Source organism: Zootoca vivipara, chromosome 7 (assembly GCF_965207765.1).
Source record: "Zootoca vivipara chromosome 7, rZooViv2.hap1.1, whole genome shotgun sequence".
Classification (NCBI taxonomy): domain Eukaryota; kingdom Metazoa; phylum Chordata; class Lepidosauria; order Squamata; family Lacertidae; genus Zootoca; species Zootoca vivipara.
The window spans coordinates 6,344,977-6,363,672 of record NC_142590.1 but is presented as its reverse complement, the minus strand read 5'-3'; the positions used below and the strand labels follow the sequence as shown (position 1 = coordinate 6,363,672).

Below are 18,696 nucleotides of genomic sequence, written 5' to 3'. Positions count from 1 at the left end.
CACACAGAAGAAAAAAAAAAGATAACACATAACTGGTGTCCTTTCACACAAACTGGAGAGGAGTGAAGCAGCGGAGGTAATTTTGGTGAAAATACACACACACACACACACACACACACACACACACACACACACAAATCCAAGGAGAAACATAAAATTCAACACCATGCTAAGACTGCTGCTTTCCTTGAATTCAGAACCCTGCCCTACAAGCTGCAGTAAGCAGAGGAACTTCACACTCCTCCTATGCCATATCAAGCTTGCCCTTTACTGGCTGCAGTGATATACGAGTCTATGAATGCATTGATAAATATTAGCAGAAGCAGTCCTACTTGGGGACTGAATGGCCGCACAAGCCACTTTTAGATTCCTAAGGCAGAAGAACATTTAAGGACAATAAATAAAGTGATGCATGATCTGCTGCCTACAAGCAAGCATGTTACCTGCAGGAGAGACATCTAAATACCCAATAATATCTAATACAGTGTTCATTGTGATTGGTACTGGAAACCCCTTACCTTTTCCCAGACCTTCAGATCCACAAGGATTTGATCCAATAAAGAGGCACCTTTTGCTAAAGTGTAAGTTCCTTTTCCACTGGGAAGTCAAAGAGAGGAGGTGGGAATTATATAGCAAAGAATACACACTATTGTCCAGTGTTAGCTCAGGGCTGATGGCAACCTGATGTTTAAATCAAGTACACATAGTGGAACGTTAAAAAATTGACTTTTGACCATGTACTGCTCCAGTGAATGTGGAAGGCAGCACAGAGCCCCCCCCCCCAATAATAAAGGATCATTCCCTGAGACTCACAGAACATGATTCTGGAAGTAACTGAGCCAACCAGCCAAACCATTCTGAATACTCCTAGCCCTGTCCCTACTGGTTTCTTCAATTTGTTCAACTTCTGTGCCAATTTTGCTCAGGCGTTCCCGAAACTCCTGTGTCAGCTCCTGTAGAGTGGAAAGATCAGTAGCATCCTGAATGAATCACAAGAGAAAAATGGGATATGGGGGGGTAGAGAAAGAATCCATAAGAAAAATAGATTCATAAAAAGTCATAAAGATCAAAATAATAATAAAAACCTGCTTAAAGCAGACATCTAAATTGCTAAGCAAATAATACTATGCATATTTCCACAGTAATGGGAAAGGTACCCCTGACCATTAGGTCCAGTCATGACAGACTCTGGGGTTGCGGCGCTCATCTCGCGTTATTGGCCAAGGGAGCTGGCATACAGCTTCCAGGTCATGTGGCCAGCATGACAAAGCCGCTTCTGACGAACCAGAGCAGCGTACGGAAACGCCGTTTACCTTCCATAGTACACACAGCTAAAATCTTACAAGTGCAACACTGACATTCAAACATGCTTCACTGGACATATTTAGACTGGGACATAGGCTTTTAATCATATGGAGCACTAGGCACACTGCTGCCAGTCAACACTACCAGCTTTTTAGCCATTTTGCCAGCCTGGGCCCAACTAACATGGAGTGTCATAAAACTGTTCTAAATATACAGCCTTGTATCATCCCCAGCTCCCTGCCCCACTTCTCTAGGAGTACTTGAGCAGAGGTGTAATCCAGAAAAATAGACTGTGTAACGGAGACAAAGATGCCCAGAATCATCTTTGATTGTATTTGTTGTATTTGTATGCCACCCTTCGTTCAAAGATCACAACAGAAAAATACAACACGAGAACACAAAGTACATTGGAAAACAAAAGCAAATCAATAATCCCCCCTCCCCATAGCTGCCAAGTTATCCCTTTTTTTAAGGGATTTTCCCTTATGCTGAATAGGCTTCCTCACGAGAAAAGGGAAAACTTGGCAGCTATGCCCCTCCCACAAACACATGTTAAGGGCCATAAAATGTTTAATCAGCCACAAGCCTGGTTATGGAGAAACATTTTCAGCTGGTGCCTCCCTGGGGAGAGCATTCCACAAATGGGGAGCCACCACAGAAAAGGCCTGTTCTCATGTTGCCGCTCTCCAAGCCTCTCATGGAGGAGCCACATGAAGAAGGGCCTCAGATTATGATCACAGGGTCCGGGCTGGTTCATATGGGGAGAGGCAGTCTGTGAGGTATTGTGATCCTGACCATTTAAGGCTTTATAGGTCAAAACCAGCACTTTGAATTGGGCCCAGAAACTAATGGGCAGCCAGTGCAGTCAGGCCAGGATCGATATATATATGCTCAAACCATCTTGCCCCCATGAGCAACCTGGCAGCTGAATTTTGGACCAGCTGAAGTTCCTGAACTGTCAGTAATCTAACCTAGAGGTTGACAGAGCATAGATGACAGAGATTAAGCTGAGTCAGCAGCTGAAGGTGATAGAAGGCACTCGAGCCTCAAGCGACAGCAAAGGATCCAGGAGTACCAGCAAGACACCTTTCACACACAGCCATTCCGGAACAAACAAACAAAACTAGCTGGCATCCCTTTCCCAGTTAGGTGCTCTTAAGCAATTCTACCTGTGATGCCATCATCGTAATGAAATGCCTCATGCCTTTGACCCAAGCCTTTTCACTGTCATACATTCTGCGAGCCAAGATCAGCTTGTTCTTTTCAATTACCTGAAATGGAACGTAAGGTGATTAAAGGGACGGAAAGGGGAAAAGTTAAGGGATATTCATGAGACGGCCAAGAATTAAAATTTCAATGTACAGTACAGTGGTACTTCAGGTTAAGTACTTAATTGGTTCCGGAAGTCCGTACTTAACCTGAAGCGTACTTAACCCATAGCTGCCAAGTCCGGATCGTAAAGATCTGGGATCGGCAGCGCGCGCACGACCGGAAGTTGCGTGACGCAACTTCCGGTGGCGCTTCGCCCTTCTATGGGCACCAGAAAATGGCGGCGCCAGCGCCGGAAGTCGCTTCCGCGCATGACCGGAAACACGTAAAAGCGACTTCCGGCCCCGGTGCCGCCATTTTCTGATGCCCATAGAAGGGCGAAGCGCCACCGGAAGTCGCGTCACGCAACTTCCAGTCATGCGCGGAAGCGACTTCCGGCGCCGGCGCCGCCATTTTCTGGTGCCCATAGAAGGGCAAAGCGGCACCAGAAAAATGGCCGCCAGGAAGAATCGAATGTAAGGGACAATGCCGGGATTCTCTGCCAAACGGGAGACCGCCGGAAACGGTGAGAAAAAAAGGGGTTTTCCCGGCGGATATGGGATACTTGGCAGCTATGACTTAACCTGAAGCGAACTTTCCCATTGAAAGTAATGGAAAGTGGATTAATCCATTCCAGATGAAAAACACCCCCTAAAACAGCAATTTAACACAAATTTTACTGTCTAACGAGACCATTGATCCATAAAACGAAGGCAATAATCAATGTACTGTACTATAAAATAAATAAGGCAGTATTGTAGATGAATTTTTTTTAACATTTACAGTGGTACCTTGGGTTAAGTACTTCATTGGTTCCGGGGTGCCATTCGCACCCCAAAAAGTACTTGACCCAAGCGGCGATAGCACGCCTGCACGAAGTGCCAAGAGCATTTCTGCACATGCGTGAAGCGCGCAGATCGCTTCTGTGCATGCGCAAAAGCGAGCAGATCGCTTCGGCGCATGTGTGCGTGGCGGAACCCGGAAGTAAACACTTCCTGGTCCGCGGAGTACTTAACCTGAAAGTACTCAACCTGAAGCGTACTTAACCCTAGACATGTTTTCCACTGAGTTCCATGCGGCGTGCTCAACTAAGTATGCACAGCACAGCTTAGCTTTGAGGTGTTTCGTCAACAAAGCTGTAAAACTAATTAAAAACTGTTGATCGGTTCTCAGTTAATCTGAGCAGCGTGTTTTAAGTGTTAAAAACAACAGTCACAGGTGGCAAATGTCCTCTTTGCAGCATTCTTCCTTCGTATAGAAGAAGGGACACTTCTTCTAACCTGACACTCGATACAACTCATGCATGCATCACAACTCAGCACCTGTGAGTGGCAGACACCCTCTTAGAAGAGCCCTTCTCTTTGGAGAGAAGGTGGGGAGTGTCTTTTCAAGAGGACACCTACTGGCATTACGTGATAACACTGAGGCAACTGTTCAGTATTCTCCTTGTTTCGCAAAAAGACCTAAGGTGTGTTCCCCAAATACAGCTTTCTTCATCAAATGGCATTCAAGATTGCAACGTGGAGGAGGAGGGAATTGTGAATTGCACTGGCTAGGAAGGTGCAATGGAACAGCAGCTTTCTTCGTCAAATGGCATTCAAGATTGCAACGTGGAGGAGGAGGGAATTGTGAATTGCACTGGCTAGGAAGGTGCAATGGAACAGCAGCTTTCTTCATCAAATGGCATTCAAGATTGCAACGTGGAGGAGGAGGGAATTGTGAATTGCACTGGCTAGGAAGGTGCAATGGAACAGCAGCTTTCTTCGTCAAATGGCATTCAAGATTGCAACGTGGAGGAGGAGGGAATTGTGAATTGCACTGGCTAGGAAGGTGCAATGGAACAGCAGCTTTCTTCGTCAAATGGCATTCAAGATTGCAACGTGGAGGAGGAGGGAATTGTGAATTGCACTGGCTAGGAAGGTGCAATGGAACAGCAGCTTTCTTCATCAAATGGCATTCAAGATTGCAACGTGGAGGAGGAGGGAATTGTGAATTGCACTGGCTAGGAAGGTGCAATGGAACAGCAGCTTTCTTCGTCAAATGGCATTCAAGATTGCAACGTGGAGGAGGAGGGAATTGTGAATTGCACTGGCTAGGAAGGTGCAATGGAACAGCAGCAGAGGAGGGGCAAAACCATCACTGCTTTCTTCCCTGCCCCCCACAAAAATAAGAAGCAGTTTGCACTCTGCAAATTTGAACTTTCTAATTAGTTTGAAATTAAACTTAGTGCATTATACTATGCACCACATATGCACAGGGACGTTTTTGAGTTCTGGTGGACACTTACAATACCAGGGTACCAAAATATATTCCCCTGCCAGTGAAGATCCATTTCCAGAATTACAACTAAATGTTTCAACACAATGTTTATGTTTTTAAGGAGAATAATGGCTGGTAAATGCTCAACAACAACAACAACAACAACAGTGTTACATTGATATGGAAATCTTCACATCAATTAAAATTAATACAAGCAAACAACTTTAAGGCACAATCCCTTAATCCTTGAGTGTTTCAGGATTTGATGGAAGGCCCCTATACTAGCGTATGAGCTATGCCCACATTCTGCCAAAACGGGACAGTGGCGTGTCCCGGAAGGAGTCGGACTATGTCAAACTCCGAAACTCCTTCAGATGTTGTTCTTGGCCCCTACTCCAAAGTCACACAATTCAAACAAAAGAAATGGTATTCAGTCATAACGCTGCCACTGCTGCCAAGGTCACTCGATGAGTGGCTGCTTTGTGTTTTGTAGTGCTTGTCTTTTCTCCACATTTTTTTCTATTGGGAGTACATAGGATGGCAACTACCTTATGCCAGCATAAGTGGGTCATTGGCTGGAAGGCCCACAAGATTGCTCAACCAGACTTTTTAATTGTGTGACAACTCTACTAAGAAACTGATGTCACAGAAATTAACGTTCATTCTTCATGCCTTTCACTGCTCTGTTCAAAATGGGACGGTGGGTGTCCAATCCTGGCATCCAATGAAAAGAGGGCACGTTTGGGAAGTTGTCTGCCGTAGAAGAGGCTGAATCAGTTCAAACAGGAACTGAGCTGAAAGAGCAAACAGACTCTTGTGCATTTTTGAAAATATATTTACTTAGACCTTTTGCAGGCTGCATTAGGAGGCAATGGTGGGCACACTGGTGTCCGTAGACACCATGTTGGTGATCCCTGACTTACTTGCAGCTGTAGAGAGTTTAAAAACAATACAGCTAGCAAAGAATGAAATGGAATGTGCCTATTCTTTGTTGCCCTCTGTAAAATGGAAATAATTTGTTATAAAGGAGATACAAATCTGTAACTACTTTTAGTTACTTTTAGTTTAATAAATGATAAAGCAACAGAAGCAGCCAAAACAATCTAAAGGATCTTCCAGCAGAAGCATCGGACATAACGGGGAGAGAATAGCATTTTTATCAAAAGCAGAAGCACGCAATGCCTCTTTTGCCAGCTACCTTGAGAGCCAACTCATACGTAGCATTGCTCCACAGCTCCTTTTCTTGGGTTAACTGGTGGATCTGGGCCTCAAGTCTTGCTCTCTGCAATTCATACAGTTCACGATATTCATCCAAAAGGCTGAAAGGGTAATGACATGAGATATAAATATAAAGGCATTCTACTGTTCTCCTGAGACCCAGGTGGCGCTGTGGGTTAAACCACAGAGTGTAGGGCTTGCTGACCCCCCTCGCTGTGGGTTAAACCACAGAGTCTGGGGCTTGCTGATCAGAAGGTCAGCGGTTCGAATCCCTGCAATGGGATGAGCTCCCGTCGCTCAGTCCCAGCTCCTGCCCACCTAGCAGTTTGAAAGCACATCAAAGTGCAAGTAGATAAATAGGGACCGCTCCGGCGGGAAGGTAAACGGCGTTTCCGTGCGCTGCTCTGGTTTGCCAGAAGCAGCTTTGTCATGCTGGCCACATGACCCGGAAGCTGTCTGCGGACAAACGCTGGCTCCCTCGGCCTATAGAGCGAGATGAGCGCCGCAACCCCAGAGTCGGACACGACTGGACCTGATGGTCAGGGGCCCCTTTACCTTTACTGTTCTCCTACGGCAGGCATGTCAAACCTGCGGCCCTCCAGATGTTTTGGACTACAATTCCCATCTTCCCCAACCACTGGTCCTGCTAGCTAGGGATCATGGGAGTTGTAGGCCAAAAATCTGGAGGGCCGTAGGTTTGACATGCCTGTCCTACGGCAACCCTTGCTTCCAGTCTTATCTGGAACTCACTTTGCATTCATCTCGGAATCCTGTACCGCCTTTGCCAGCTCATCATAGGCTTTCTCTGCTTCAACCGTGACTCTGCGGTCATGTTCTCGGATGGTATTAAGCTCCCTGCAGTTGAACAGAGCAATACCCTCAGCTGCCTTGTACAATCACAACTTTTATTCGCAAAGTTGAATACAAACACCAGTCAATATCAACACCTTGTCAGTTTTCCTATAGCTTCCTTGAAATGGAATAACTCATCTGTAATGTGTTTGTCCATTACTCTCTGTGCCATCATTTCTCTGTAGAGATTTCTCATCTGCCTTGGAATTCGTTCTAGCAGCTCAACGTATCTTTCTCTGTAAGAGAGACGATGTCAGAAAAAAGTGAGTCGGGGGTGGGGTGGGGATAGCCCTGTTTCACTCAAGCATATTTGCTAAGCAATCATTTAAAGAGAGAATCCTTTCTGAAAATAGTTGGGGAACAATAAATATAGAATAAACCTTTGTGCACATAAGCAGTTAGAACTCTCAATACGCTCAGAATGCTGAAAACAAGTTGATACGACACAGCAAAAGTGCCTTATCTGTCCTGACACACATCAATATTATAACCTCAGGAAATATATTGGTGTATGAGGGGGGTAGCCAACGTAATGCCCTCCATATGTCCTTATGGGGAAACTAGCACTAGCTGACCCCATGCAAAACCAACGTTTAAATTCCATTTCCAGCCCTAGTGCAGAAGTCAGCTATCTTTGTCATTGTGTGGATTGGAATCATCATGCAGCATTATTAAATGTAATAATCCTTGAGATGTGTATTAGGGTTTCGTTTCATACTTTGCTAATGTTTGGGCTTGCTTGCTCTTTGTTAAATTAATAGATTATTAATGCATTCATTGAGGTGCATGAGCGACAACTTGAGTCAAATCTCTGCACAAGGTGGAAGGTTTTTTCCATTTAAAACGTGTCAAAGAAAGATGACAAAGATAGCTGACTAAATGCTGCAGCTTCATAATTATTCTTCTGCTATCCATGGAGATGGCATGCAGGGCAACGATGACCTGCCTCCTGACCCCAGGAATCTTATTCAGACACCCCGGCTCTCTCACATTTCACCAGGCATTTCCCACACACTTTCAAGCACATCTTGAAACAGGAAATAAAGAATGTGGGATGTGACATCACATGGACTAGCAAGTAGTTGAAAAAAAAAATCAAAGGCAACATTCCCAGAAAGCTGACTTCTGTGTCTAGTGCAGTACCACAAGCTGTGTTTTTTTCTGCACTTGTCTATAATTGCACAGACCCTCAACCCTGCAGTACAAGCCAAAATAGTCACATACTCCTATTCTTGCAGGACTAATTTTAAGGTGTTGAGCTCTTTAGATTGCTGACCTGAGCTTGGAAAGGAGCTCTCCCCGTTCTGCACAGTCCACACTGACTTGTCGGATGATTTCATGAAACACTATGTTGTAGATGTTCTGTTCAACCTTAAGCACCTCCAAGACATTGTGCATCTTGGGAAAGAGGCAAGAAAGAAGTTGTGATCTTTGTAGAGCTAAGCATGAGCTGTTTCTTACTGCCTTTATTGGCCAAATGTCTGTTGTCATCATTGGGGTTTTTTATTGCTTTTATTTCTAAGCAACCTTGAAAGTATTTTTATTGAAAGGAGGAATGTACATTATTTAAATTAACAAATTAATGCCAGTCAGTTAAATGCTTCAGTCATGTTCTTCATTTATCAGGTGGATAATACAGTATTTTTAAATCACATATGTGTTTGTTTGCATATATGTTTGGCCCTTATCTTAAATATTGTATTATTAAATAATTTACAAAGGAGTGAAAGTGCTATCAAACCTCCCCTGCCATTCTTAAAATGCTATGTCTGCCTTTGCCCTAACTACTAGATTCCATGTTGTACTCCAGTATATTAATTCTCTCCATCAGGTAATCTAAGATTACTTCCACTTATTCTTTCTGTTTGACAACACAGCAACAAGCCTCTTAATGGCAACAAAACACCTGATAAGTCAGGAAAGAACTATGTCCAAACTCCACAGCAATATGTCATAGTATATGAATACAGGACAAAGTATATCAATACAGAACACAAGACTGCTTCAGTGACACAGAAAGCTTTAAACCAGGAAGAGCAAGATGAGCAGGCACCCCCAAACTGCGGCCCTCCAGATGTTTTGGCCTACAACTCCCATGATCCCTAGCTAACAGAGCAGCGCATGGAAACGCCGTTTACCTTCCCGCTGTAGCAGTACCTATTTATCAACTTGCACTTTGACATGCTTTCAAACTGCTAGCTTGGCAGGAGCTGGGACCAAGCAACGGGAGCTCACCCCGTCGCGGGGATTCAAACCGCCGACCTTCTGATCAGCAAGCCCTAGGCCCAGTGGTTTAACCCACAGCGCCACCCGCATCCCACCTTGACACCTTAGAGAACTGGTAATAGAAAAAGGTGTTAGTCAAGCATCCTGGCAAGCTGCATGTAAGTTCAAAGTATGCGGGAGAAGAATGACATTATGTATCCTATGCAGTCTCCCTGTGTCTTGGGGTGAGTTTGACTTCAGTTCAGGCATGCATCACATACTAAAGATAATCAAATGAAAGTGTGATTAATTTAAGCTAAAAGTACACAAGTCTCTGGAGCGCCTGCAATGACCAGGGCCTTGGTAAGTGCCACGGCTCGCTCTTGGAGCCCGCATCTCTTGCTTTTACAGGTTCCCAGTAGCTGAGTGGATATCAGCTCCCTGCTTTTGTTCTACCCTGCCTTTAAATAAATTATGTTATGAAGGAGCAAATCTTTGTTCTTTGCCTTGTCGGAATCCACGTGAATCTCTGTTTCTGGCAGAACAATTGGCAAAAATGTTCAGGAATACAGTGGTACCTCTACTTACAAATTCAATGCGTTCCGAACACACATTTGTAAGTCGAAAAAAATTGTAAGTCGAATCCCATAGGGAGAAAAAATTCGTAAGTCGAAGCAACCCTATCTAAAAATTCGTAAGTAGAAAAAATCCTATCTAAACCGCATCCAAGATGGCGGACGGAGCTCCATTTGTAAGTAGAAAAATTCGTAAGTAGAGTTATTTGTAAGTAGAGGTACCACTGTACAGTACTTGGCTCTGATTTTCAACCTGCTAATATTCAACCTGCCAGTCAACTGTTCCTAGCAAGCATGTGCAGCCAGAGCGGGAACCCTAAACCGAATCCCAGCATCAACCACTTTGAGGGGGAGCAGGGCTGATTCTTTCAAGTGATTCTGCTTGAAAGCAAAGAATCAGGAGTGCACCAGATTCTTCATTCGTAGCCTGGCTTTAATTTAAGCCATGGCTGCAAAAGAAAAATGCTCCCTTGCGGGTGCAGCTTAAATCTAAGCCAGGGCAAAGGAATAATTGGGAATGCCCTGAGAGTGAACTCCTGCTTCTTTCTTTGCATCAAAAAGCCGGTTCTTTTTGAATGTGGCACCTTTTTTCCGTTGCCATGGCAAGGCATTGAAAAAGAGTGCCAAGTTTGAAAAGCGATGGTGACTTTGATGCAAAGGAAGAATAGGTAGCATACTTGAGAGTGCACTGTCAATTCCCCTTCCTTTAGCCAGAGCTGCAGCTGGAATTCTCATATATGATCATAGCTGCCAAGTTATCCCTTTTTTAAAGGGATTTTCCCTTATGGTGAATAGGCTTCCTCGCGAGAAAAGGGAAAACTTGGCAGCTATGTATATGATGTCAGGTCTAGGGTAGGTGGGCATCGCTTGCCCCCAAATGGCTGGGGGACAGTCTCTGAGGTCTGGCAGGCCTAACGAGGCTCATAAACTAGAGGTTCACCAGCAATGATGTACAGTAAACTAGAAGTGGGCAATATCAAGGACGATGAGATTGAATCAGGATTGGCAGGAATTATTTACCTGTGAAACCCCTGTTACGCCAACATCCTTATCATCTGTTCCAGCCCTTTCCAGCATGGTGTCCATCACCTTCATCAGCTGCAGGACCTCCAGCCTCCCAGATGGCTTCCTAACAAGGCATCAGGAAAGGGACATGCCTGATTTACAACACATTCTATAGCATGCACTACAAAAGCATCTTGATTCATTGTGTCACTCACATGGATGGGAAAACCCGCAGTCTGCTTTCATCGTCTTCAAGTAGGGTTGTATATTTACTGCAACAGATTAATAATGATGATGTTAACAGCAATAGACTACTGTATTTGAAAAATCTCTTTGGACTCTAAGATTCAACCATTTATTTTATTTTTATTGTATAAATTTAAAAATACATTAGACTAAGAGACGGGCCACTCTGTTGCAGGCAAGTGAATTAATTGAAGTTCTCTGTTACAATGAGACTCGTGGTGACTTAAAACAACTACAGCAATGAACCTGAGTAAGGAAAAGAGTGGGGCTGGGGAATGGTAATCTGGTATATATTTATCATGCAGAAATGGGGCCCAAATGAAGGGCTAGGCTAGATGTGATTATGCATCCATGTTTGTCCTTGTACTTTTCCCACCTTGTGTCATTCAAATTTATTTTCCCTCCAGTCTAACTCCAGTACAAGAAGTGAATCAGGCTGGGAGAAAAGTGCCAGATCAGAGATGCCCAATGGGCAGCGTGCAACCCTGATTCACGCTTTCAAGTCCTAATTCAGATTTCTGGCTTCTGGGCTCTGTTAATCGATCCATAGTAAAGAAGACGACGATGAAGAAGTTTGGATTTGATATCCCGCTTTATCACTACCCGAAGGAGTCTCAAAGTGGCTCACAATTTCCTTTCCCTTCCTCCCCCACAACAAACACTCTGTAAGGTGAGTGGGGCTGAGAGACTTCAAAGAAGTGTGATTAGCCCAAGGTCACCCAGCAGCTGCATGTGTAGGAGCGGAGATGCGAACCCGGTTCCCCAGATTACAAGTCCACTGCTCTTAACAACTACACCACACTGGCAAATTTGCTTGCAGTTTCCCTCGTTCACACCTATGATTGAGATTTTGTTTATTTTAAAAAACCTCATTCTGATACCAAGTTCATTATACTGCCAGGCCATCCATGAGGAAGTCAGTTTGGGTGGCATTTTCAGTTCCTGAGAATATATGCAAGTTGAGCATCCCTGAGTTGAATAGAATAGAATAGAATAGAATAGAATAGAATAGAATAGTAATTTATTTGCCAAGTACTTACCTACAGTACTTGGAATTTGCTTTGGCTAATTTTACAATGTAAACGTACTTCATACAAAATATCTGTTAAATATCTGTGTGAGGATCGGAGCAAAAATGGAAAGTGTTGAACTCGGCAAAATGGTGAAATAGAATTTTTATAGGTTTCCTGCCCAGATGCTGGTACTTTTGGCCTTGCCACTTCATCTCATTTATTAGGGGCAACCAGGAACAGCTCGCCAGGTGGGGTGGAGCTACAGCACTGGCCTCCTGGCAGCTGAGTCACTGCTGCTCGCCAGAACATGGAGGGGCAAGGCAAGGCGGTGGAACCGACCTGGAGCTCCAGCTGGTACACAGGCACAGCCTCACCACTGCCTCACCTGTTCCCTCCGAGTAAGCAGTAGCAGGTCCAAGTGAATCACTCCTGGATGCAATGCAGGAGCAATTAAAAGTAGTACAGGAACACTCACTCATCATAATACTGCAAGCGCAGGACACCTCTGTTCTTTAGAATATGAAATTCCTCTGGAACAAGACTGTCTGCTATACCTGCTGGCTAAAGACAGAACAGACAGAGAAGGTCTTATAATATGCTAGTATGAGACATAAGGAATCCACATACTCCCAAGAGGATATTTTGAGTTGGGTTTTTAGACAGGCACACACACCTCAACTTAATGTGCATCCCACTCGCACACGACCGCGTTTATGTGGGTCGCCACGAAATAAATATATAGACTTGCTTTCCCTCACTAGAGGTGTTGCCTTGGTTTCCAACTGCCCACTTGTTTGTTTGCCTGCCTGCCTGCCTGCCTGCCTGCCCATCTGCATGCCTGCCTTCCGGCTGGGGCAATTATCCAGATTAAGTGCTTAACCATCTTTAAGAAAAACTAACTGTGATTAAGTGCTACAGGACTATTATGTACAGCCTAGAAATCAATGCGTAAATGTTTCCTAACAGGGTTTTTTTTTCCAGCCAAGCAAAATAAATAGGCAAATGCCATCTCAGACTCCTTGTGGCTTTGGGGAATGAATTTAGCAAGCTTAGAAAACAATGGTACACAAAAATGGTAAAGTCTTCATTTTTAATTCCCACTGCTCATTCCAGATTTAAATTATTATGCTGGGTGAAAAAAAATTCAGAACACTCTAGTCAATGCTCAGCTCAGAGTCCATATTGTCTCTCAGCATTCTGAAATCAGGTCGGTAGCCGTGTTGGTCTGACGCAGTAGAAAAATATATATATATAATATAAAAAAATAGTCCAGTGGCACCTTAGAGAACAACTAAGTTTGTTCTTGGTATGAGCTTTCGTGTGCATGCACACTTCTTCAGATATACTGAAAGAGAAGTCACCATTCTGAAAGAATTTGTAAAAGCTGATTCCTGTGTTTAAAGTTATCACAGTCCCTCAATACAGAGTCAGATTCAACTCACAAGCTTAGCTGCACTGGGTTCCTGCTGCTGCAAATTTGTTGAAGTTTTGTGAGATACAGGAGTTGGGGGAGGATTCTTTGCCTCTTTCTCAGAAGCGAGGTCATAGAGAAAAGAGACGTCCCTTAAAAACACAAAGAAAACCATCATTCAGTTATGAAGGTGCAATTGGTCCACTGTGCAGCCACCACCTCTCTTCTGGTATCAATAATTCACTAAGTATCTGATCCAAAGGCAAGTCCTACCACTTTCTGCCTGACTGTTCTGCCTCAAAACCCTTGCTGCAGCTACAATCTTCCCATTCTCCCTGAGTACCTTGATTATGGTTAGCCACCCTCATATAACACAGAATCATAGAGTTGTAGAGTTGTAAGAGTCCACGAGTTCTTTCTGATGTACAGTCAGAATCTCCTTTCTTGTAACTTGAAGCCATTGGTTCAGGTCCTACCCACGTTAGATATTTGAAGATGGCTATCGTATCTCCTCTCAGTCTCCTCTTCTCCAGGCTAAACCTACCCAACTCCCTCAATTGTTCCTCATAAAGCTTGGCTTCCAGACCCTTGGTTATCTTGGTTCCTCTCGTCTACACACATTCCAGCTTGGCAATAGCCTTCTTAAATTGTAGACACAGTACTCCAGGTGGGATCTAACCAAGGCAGAATAGTACTATGACTTCATTTGATTGGGACACTACTGTTGATGAAGTCTAGAATAGAATTACCCCCCCCCCTTTCTTCTTCTTCTTCTTTTGCTGCTGTATGACACTGTTGACTCATGTTAAGCTTGTGATCTACTAAGGCCCCTAGACCCTTTTCACACATACTACTGGCAAACAAAGCTCCTCCCAATTTATATTTATGAACCTCATCTGTTTATTCCTGCCTACGTGTAGAACCTTACAACTGTAGAACCTTACATTTTTCCCTATTGAAATTCATTTTGTTAGTTTGGCCCCAATTCTCCAATCTGTTAAGGTCATCTTGAATCCTGATTCTGTCTTCTGCATTGGCTACCCCTCTCAGTTTGGTGTCACATGCAAATCTGATGAACCTCCCCTCAATTCCTTCATCCAAGGTCAGACCCCTGCAGCACCTCACTTTTAACTTTTTCCCAAGATGACAAGGAACTATTCGTGAGCACTCTTTGGATTTGGTCAGTCAGCCGGTTAACCTTGCCCAGCCCACATTTTACCAGCTTCTCCACAAGAATATAATAGGGGACTTTGTCAAACCGCCTTGAGCATTGTTTTTAACTGTTGAAAAGCGGCATACAAATAAAAAATGAAATGAAATACACTACGTCCTAATGCACCAAGCTTGTAACTTTTTTTATCAAAAAAAGAAATGAGATTTGTCTGGCATGACTTGTTTTTCAGAAACCCAGGTTGGGTCTTAGTCAGGCATCCCCAAATTGCCACCCTCCAGATGTTTTGGCCTACAACTCCCATGAGGACCAGTGGTCAGATATGATGGGAATTGTAGTCCAAAACATCTGGAGGGCCGAAGTTTGGGGGTGCCTGGTCTTAGTAATCACAGCATTCTTTCCAAAGTGTTCACAGACCAACTATTTAATTATCTGTTCAAGGACCTTTCCTGGTATTGATTTCAAGCTAACTAGTCGGTGGTTACCTGGGTCTTCTTTGCCTACCTCCAGTCTGCAAGGACTTTACCTGTTCTCCGATAACCCCTGGCTATTACCAATGCTGGCCCAAAACATCTTGCTGCCTGAAGTGAACCCCAAAAGGTGTGCCAATCAGATGCTTATGGGAAGACCACATGCAAGTTATGAATACAGCAGCCCTCTCATGCTATTGTTCCCCAGTGACTGGTATTCAGAGACATCCTGCAGGAGAAATGGGGCTGGGAGCCAGATGGAGCGATGGAAGGGGGGGGGACAGACTCTGCAAGTGATCAGTTGAGAACTCTGGCAAGGAGGAGGGAGTCCACTGCAACCAATCAGTTCAGATCTCTTCCAAGAGCTACGGTAGTGATTGCTTGATGGGAAGAGGTGGAAAAAGAGAAAGGGGATGACAGAAAAAGAAAGAGAGAAGATCTGCCCGTTTCTTGCCTCTGCTCCCAGCCACTTTTGGTCTACCCACCACCAACATCCACCCTCTAGCGGATTACTCTCAGTGGAAGGCAAACTCCTTCATGGCTCCCCCTATCCCCGAGATAAAATGGAACAATGTGTTGACAAGGAAGGTCTTGGGGTCTTGAAAGGGCTGGTTTTCAAACAGTGGTGGCCACCGCTTTTGCCAAGTGTGCCACAAGTTAAACCCGAGTGTGAAACAGAGCCAGCTTGCTGAACGCTGAGCAACATATGCAGCCTCCCATGCACTAGAATGGTTTGGCTCTGTGGGTGCAGGCAGCAGCATGAGGAAACTGGCTGAAGAGCAGTCTCTAGGCCAGTCTTCCCCAACCTGGTGCCCTCCTGCGTTTTGGAGTACAACCATCATCCCTGATCACCAGCAGAACTAGCTGGGAGGGATTGCATCCAACAACATCGGGAGGGCGCCAAGTTAGCAGAAGCTGCTCTAGGGTCATAGCCAGGTTCATGGGCATTCCTGCTCATCTCCAAACACACCATCACCACGGGTTAGCCACGCTTCTGTAACATACTTAATGGGCGTTTCCCTAGCACTCTCCTTCAGCCTTGCACTATGCCTCCCAAATCCTAGGACTACTACTACAAAGAGGCATGTGACATGCCAGGGCCCTATTAATTCCATTCTATTACCTTCCAGCTCCTGTGAGGCAAATTGGATGCTCTATCAGATATCGAAACTTGTTTCTGCGTACAGGATGTTGCCAGACCCCATCAGCAGTACGAATGCACCCCTGAAGAGTGAACAGAAAAGACTAGTTCAGGAGGTTCTTCGGGATCAGGTGGTAAGCACAGACTAAATCTCCAATACTGATAAGCCTAATGACACATTACACACAAATGCACATAGCAGTGAGATCCTGTCAGCTGTTTCTTCTACGTCTTAGCTGAAGCCTTTTTATGAGCTGGCGAGAGATGCATGTGAAATATACATCAAAAACAGGAAGGAGAACATGCAAAAAACAGATGCAATAAAGGGATGGGTTCTTTATTTATACAACATGCCCAAAGTGTTGTCAAGGACTTGTTTCTTTGTTTCTTACTGAACCAATCTCAAAAGTTTCTGTTGCTGAAAGTAGTTTGTGATATGTATGAAAAATAACAAAAGCTGAAGTACTAAAATCTCCTTAATAAAACTCTAAGTGCCAGTTCCTTGGCCCAACTACTGTCTCTTGCCTCCCCCACCATTCAGTGAACCTCAGGTTCTATAGCATTTCTCATGCCACCATGTTCCAAATCATGCTCCCTTTTGCAAAGTGTTGTCCTAAAATACTGGTGTCTATGTGCACCTGGCATAATTCGCAGTCACCAGCAGACATCCACAGCAAGTGGGTTTTGTGGCAAATTTTGTATTTAAAAAGCAAATATTCACAGACTGGAAATGAACTTATGCACCTGAAAGTCTTTTATACTTTTTGTTTTCTTGGGGGGTCTTAAAACACTGGGACAGGGGATTGGGTTGGCAGCAGAGGTCAGTGCAACAAAGATCTCTTCTGGGATGAAATCACGCTGTAAAGATGTGGGCAGAGGCTTTGAACTGTCTAATGCACCTGACTTGTCTCTTAACTGAGGGAGTTCTAGAAAAAAGCAAGAAACAGAAAGAGTAACTGTTAATATTTGGTGGTGGCAGCAAATTATCTTTAACCCCCCCCCCCCAAAACACCTTAAAGCTGACAATTCTATCACACACATTTCAAGCTGGTGCTCAAGAGTAACATTTAAAATCCGTATTTATCCCTAATATAAACTGGCCTTTGAGTAAAGTTACAGAAGCCCCCGCTGTAACTGTTTAGTAGGAGCATTGCTAAAGGAGGAAAGGAGCAGCAGCAACAGAGAAAAATACCCATTTACATACCATGGTCTTGGCCAGGGGGTACAGAGGAGTGCAACTGCCCCCCCCCAACAAATCAAGTAAACAAATAAATAAATATACTTAACTAGCTGATCAATTGCATCACAGATAACTCAGTTCTACCCCCCCCCCACATAAAGACTGCCACCCTAAAATAAATCCTGGCTACGCCCATGTTACATTCGCAGAGTTATTACTTTACGGCAGAGCTTCCCAGACTGTGTGTCGCAACATGTTAGTGTGTCAGTTGTAGTGTGTAGGTGTATCATATGAACACTCCCCGCGCTCCTCCCGGGGTTCTGGTTTGCTAGTAAAATGAATTACTGCATTGTGAAATGATGCACGTCTAAAGAGTGTGTCACCAACATGAAAAGTTTGGAAAGCTCTGCTTTACAGGTACACGATACTCAGGATTTTTAAAAGGTGCTTGGAGCATTCAAAGTCTCACATGGGAGATACATTCTGATATGCTTTTAATTTCTGTTCTTTGATCAAACTGCAACATATATGCACTGGAAACAGCCATGTGGGAGGACTGAGAGGATGCCCATGCTACCATAGACCCTCCATTGCCAGTGCACAACTGTCCCCTCTTCTTTGCCACTGTCATCATTCTGCACTCTCCCAACACCACCACAAGTTGCCAGATGTTCCGAGGAAAGGATTCATTTTTTGTTTATTTTCCCCATTTCAAAATGTTGTGCAGCAGTAGATTCTCTGTTCAGCCAAGCATCACCTGAACTGGCTCCAGCCAAGCATGCAAGGCTCAACAGCACACCTGATAAGAAGAAAGGCACCCTTCCCAACGCTGCCTGATAAGCTGGCAGGGAATGGTGGAGCAAATTGCCAGGGCTGCCCGCTGCCCTCTTGGTTTCAACCAAAGAAATTTTGAGGAAACTGCTGAAACCAACATGGCAGCAGGCGTAACTGCAGAAGGCACACTGACTCCTAGCTAAACTGGAGAGGGATGGGTGAGAGTTGACAGGGAAGATGAGAACAAGAATGATGGAAGCAAATGGGGTTTTTATTTTATTTCTTTATTTATTTTGAGCACCACCTGCTCTTCCCATTACTCCACTCTTGTTGACCAATCTTCTCTGTGTGTGCCTGTAACTTACAACCCATCCAAATCTTTGTGAAACGATGGATCTAAATGCAGAGACAGAATAATAGCAACAAATCCATAGCACAGATACTAATTCACACAATGTTGGCTTGTTTAGCTAGTAACCATTGGCTCCTAGTTCATATGCAATCATGGTTTTAGTTAAGCCATCACATGCAAACACAGCCTGAAAGTACATCACTCTTCTCAA

At 44.3% G+C, this 18,696-nt stretch overlaps 1 protein-coding gene across 4 annotated transcripts in view; it reads right to left on the bottom strand.

Moving 5' to 3' along the window:
- AXDND1 (axonemal dynein light chain domain containing 1) overlaps positions 1–18,696 on the bottom strand; it is a 40,008-nt gene that overhangs the window by 18,350 nt on the left and 2,962 nt on the right. For all 4 annotated transcript variants that reach the window (XM_035123956.3, XM_035123955.3, XM_088673694.1 and 1 more), the window contains 13 exons: positions 16,924–17,105; positions 16,162–16,262; positions 13,429–13,549; positions 12,462–12,547; positions 10,943–10,999; positions 10,743–10,851; positions 8,219–8,340; positions 7,038–7,178; positions 6,841–6,945; positions 6,071–6,191; positions 2,475–2,576; positions 814–980; positions 519–597 (listed from right to left, as the gene is read on the bottom strand). In XM_035123956.3, coding sequence (XP_034979847.2) covers positions 519–597; positions 814–980; positions 2,475–2,576; positions 6,071–6,191; positions 6,841–6,945; positions 7,038–7,178; positions 8,219–8,340; positions 10,743–10,851; positions 10,943–10,999; positions 12,462–12,547; positions 13,429–13,549; positions 16,162–16,262; positions 16,924–17,105 — 1,493 coding nt within the window. The remainder of the gene's footprint in view (positions 1–518; positions 598–813; positions 981–2,474; positions 2,577–6,070; positions 6,192–6,840; positions 6,946–7,037; positions 7,179–8,218; positions 8,341–10,742; positions 10,852–10,942; positions 11,000–12,461; positions 12,548–13,428; positions 13,550–16,161; positions 16,263–16,923; positions 17,106–18,696) is intronic.